Source organism: Limulus polyphemus, unplaced genomic scaffold, assembly GCF_000517525.1.
Source record: "Limulus polyphemus unplaced genomic scaffold, Limulus_polyphemus-2.1.2 Scaffold2865, whole genome shotgun sequence".
In the NCBI taxonomy this organism is placed as follows: Eukaryota; Metazoa; Arthropoda; class Merostomata; order Xiphosura; family Limulidae; genus Limulus; species Limulus polyphemus.
Genome location: NW_013668475.1, coordinates 1,563 through 5,939, shown reverse-complemented (window position 1 = coordinate 5,939; position 4,377 = coordinate 1,563). Strand labels below are relative to the sequence as shown.

At 32.9% G+C, this 4,377-nt stretch overlaps 1 protein-coding gene across 1 annotated transcript in view; it reads left to right on the top strand.

The window, feature by feature from the left end:
• The window catches only part of LOC111087932 (epidermal growth factor-like protein 8), a gene marked incomplete at its 3' end in the record, with an annotated part of 55,725 nt that extends 51,890 nt beyond the window's left edge, over window positions 1-3,835 (top strand). Inside the window, exon 7 of the mRNA XM_022396388.1 lies at window positions 3,753-3,835. Within this exon, the coding sequence (XP_022252096.1) occupies window positions 3,753-3,835 (83 nt within the window). The remainder of the gene's footprint in view (window positions 1-3,752) is intronic.
• Between the last annotated feature and the right edge of the window lie 542 nt (window positions 3,836-4,377).

The window sequence follows — 4,377 nt, the reverse complement described above, 5'->3', positions numbered from 1 at the left end:
AGAGTTATTTTATACAAAAAATACAGGAAATCCAGTCTCAACGCTAAGCCTATTATTCAAGGGTAAATAGAGTTATTTTATACAAAAAATACAGGAAATCCAGTCTCAACGCTAAGCCTATTATTCAAGGGTAAATAGAGAGAATTTATACAAAAAATACAGGAAATCCAGTCTCAACGTTAAGCCTATTATTCAAAGGTAAATAGAGAGAATTTACAATCTCTGCTTTCGAGCCTTAATTTCTGCAAATTGATCAATGACGTCATCAAAATTCACCTTCTTTGCATATTCATGTTCAATTGAAATTAAAACCAGATTTGTTAATTTTGTCTGACTCGTGGTCGAGCGAAAGAAATTGTTTTCAATTTAAATTTTGAAAACTTCTTTCACATGAAGCAATAGATACACAGACAGTCAAAAAGAATGTCAAGCACAGTGGACAAGCTTGGCAGAGATTCACAAAAATCACATTTCACAATAAACACCAGAAACTCTAATGCTGTCCGTTTCAACGCTGATTTTGCCAGCTTCCAAATGTCTCCGAAGTCGTCCAATTTCCACACTGATTTCTTCGAAAATCTGTGTCAAATGTGGAATATATTTCCGAAGTTCTTCTTCTGTTGCAACAACCAAAGTGTTTGGCTGAATAACAGCGAAAATTGACAGAATTTGATCTATTGGCTAAGAACGAATCTCCAATTCTTGATTAAAGCGATCAAGACATTTAAACATAGCCCTTTTTACTTCCTCTGGCAATGTGAGACCAGTATCTTTTGCCATCTCTTCTGACATCCTTTTTCGGAGCTTTATATCCCTCTTATCTCCATAGAAATGTCCATTTCCTCACACTTTGTTGTTGCATCATGAATGGCCCTCTCCATAATCCATTGCGCTGATCTTCAAGAAACAGTTTTTGAGCTGGATCTTCACAGTGCACTTTTCAAGGTTGATTCCAAATCTTTGCAAATACTTTTGTGTGAGATTAATTTCTTCCAGGACTTCACACTAGAAAGAAAGGTAACTCAAAAAAGAGAAATCACATAAACAGCAGACAGCAAAATCTGAGCTAATCTTCATGTGTCCACATTTTCTTTGGAATTGCACAGTACTTCAATGGTTGAGGTCAACCTTTCAAAATTTGCCGTCACTTGGTTCACAGCGTTCATAACGAGCACTCCATCTTGTCTGGGAAATGCATTTACACATAAGTAAACATCACATATCACATTGTCAAAAATTACTGAACACTCGTATAAGTACCACGATATTGTTATAAACCCCAGCACTTTATGCTTTGTCATAATTACTTAATGAAACGTACCTCATGTACGTAGAGTCAGAGAGTCATGTACACTAGACTTGGAATGTCAGTTGCACCCGGCTGGCTATGCTCAACAAACTGATGACTAAAAGGTCAACAAACGTTCGCCTTTCGATGTAATTTTTATCAAATACTTAATTTTTCTTTTGTAAATTTTGTATTGCCAATAAAAAATAAACCTTTATTTTATAATGGAAAATAACATTAAAAATAGTTGTAATAGTTTGAACATTTTTATTGTTTTTTTTTCTTCCTTTGGCGAATTTTTCATTTGGTTTGAAAACTTGTACCGATATTTCAACTTTCTTGATGCCCCCCTTTCTGGTTGTCACCGGGGCGGCCCGCCCCTCGCACCCTCCTTAATACGCTACTGAGTTTAGTTCTTTTATGAGTATATCAGCCTTTGATCATCAAACATTAATTTTCAATAACAAGACTCTCAAAGGTTATCTTGGCTACATTAATATCTGTAGTCTGAGCCCATGAGTGTCGAGTCTTCGGAAATTCTTCGGCTTTTGTTGGAATCATATTTTCCGTTAATTTTCTGCTAATGTATAGTTTTTCAGACTCGCACAATACACTACAGAATCTTGCTAACAACTATATTTTTTTACTGTCTTTTTCCTTATCTTATTGGATAATATTATCTTAAGCGTTGCTTTCCTAATCAAATTCCAAACTAAAATATTGTCAAATCCTGGAATAAACGTTTATTTTGAAGGTTTTACCACATTATATACCAAAGTGTTTTCTTTATTATTATCAATAAATTGCTTGGATTGTTTTTAATCTTTTACAAACACTTCAAACACATATTCTGGCTCCTAAACATGTGAGAAACCGCCAAATTCATGTTTTATTTACTTTTTACTCTTGCTATTATTATTTCTCTTGAACGTATTGCCATGTTCATAGTTTATATTGGTAACTATTCTTTTTCTTCTGCTATTGTAGTGTTGTTGTCAGTCGATGAAGCATTCGACGGATTTCTTTGAAAAGTTTTTACATCTACAAAAATTGTCTAGTACAATGAGATCGGCTTACATATATGTGTGTTGTTTTTGTATGTATGTATTTATAAGTTAATAAAATCATTTTTACTTCGTATTAGAAAGTTTACGCTACTCATGCTTAAGTGCATTACGTAAAAACAACACAGCAGTATATTGTAACGCCTCCTATCGGTGGACTGGTTCTTTTAAATCTTTCTGTGGAATTAAAGCAAACTCTAGTGCATTTAATGAAAATGGAAGGGTTTTATTTATTTTGTCACTAGTTTTTCAAGCTCTCCAAGCGATAGGCCTAATTTTTTCAGTAAATTTGGCCAGTCACTTGTTAACTCCTACCCTATCTCTAGTACTTCATTGGAAAACAAACTCAAAATTAACAAAAGTAAAGTAACAGACAAACTGACAACTACACTCGCTAACTCAAATCAAACTGAAAGTTGCACTCTCTAACTCAATAATCAAAACAAAAAATAATTATCCTCTAGGTTAACTGGCGTTTTTGTTTGTTTGTTTGTAAATTAAGCACAAAGCTACACAATGGGCTATCTGTGCTCTGCCCACCACGGGTATCGAAAACCGGGTTCTAGCGTTGTAAGTCCGCAGATATACCGCTGGTCCACTGGGGGGCAGCGTTTTTGTATAGTTCAGATAATTTTCCAAACTTGAAAGAAAATTTAAGTTGTCACGAGTGCATCACGCCACCCTAAAACTCCCTCTAGTGAACAATACATATGAATAAATTATAATATCAAAAACATGGCCTACAAAACTGTTTTAACTAGGTAACATGGAAGCAGTCGTAATGAAATATTTTTGGCAATAACGGGTTAACAAAGTATTGAGAATTGTTCAATATCTACTATCAAGAGTTTCACTAATTTATCCAACTGGAATGTTGTAACTTTGTGTGCCTGAATACGTAAAATGTAGGGATATAAGATTTTGGAACAAATTATAAAATATTTGTAAAACATGAGGTAGTATCATTATGTTTAATGATATAACAAAGATATAAATTTATTTTAATTTAATACATACACATTTATGTTATTTGTATTTCTTGTTCATTGACATGTTATGATATTTTTATTATTATGTTTAATGATATAACAAAGATATAATTTGATTTTAATTTAATACATACACATTTATGTCATTTGTATTTCTTGTTCATTGACATGTTATGATATTTTTATTATTATGTTTAATGATATGACAAATATATAATTTGATTTTAATTTAATACATACACATTTATGTCATTTGTATTTCTTGTTCATTGACATGTTATGATATTTTTAGTATTATGTTTAATGTTATGACAAATATATAATTTGATTCTAACTTAATACACACACATTTATGTCATTTGTATTTCTTGTTTATTGACATATTACAATTCGTTTATATTACGGCCGTAGTAAGTCTTCACAACGATCCAGACTACCACAGATTTATTCTTGGCTATGAGGAATTGAACCAGAGAGTTGTCGTGTTAGAAAAGGTAAGATTTTAGAAAATTCAGGTATTTATGAATGTTTTAGAACTAATAGTATGGCTATTTTAGAACTAATAGTACGGCTATCTTAGAACTAATAGTACGGCTATCTTAGAACTAATAGTACGGCTATCTAAGTATTACTTCATTAATGCGAGAGATTGTGTTAGCATTGTTCGGTAGTGAGTTGTAATCCACCCACGAATTAAAGAGTGTTATATATATATACATATAATAAATGGGTAAAGCGTGATCAAATGATTAGCATACCGACCTATGAATCTGTGTGATCATATTTCGCATCCCGTTACAGAAAAACAAAATCAGTATTTCGGGGCCCTTGGTGTATTATAAGGATGATGGTCAAATTCAACTATTCGATCCAACAAAAGCATTCCAAGAGTTTTCGGTGGATTCTGGTTACTAGTTGCCTTTCTTTTCGTCTGTCACTTCAAAACTAGGGGCTGCTGGGGCAGATAGCCTATAGCTCTTGAGTAGCTTTGTGCGAATTTAATTATAAAGAATTTTGACCCAAGTTATAAAACATG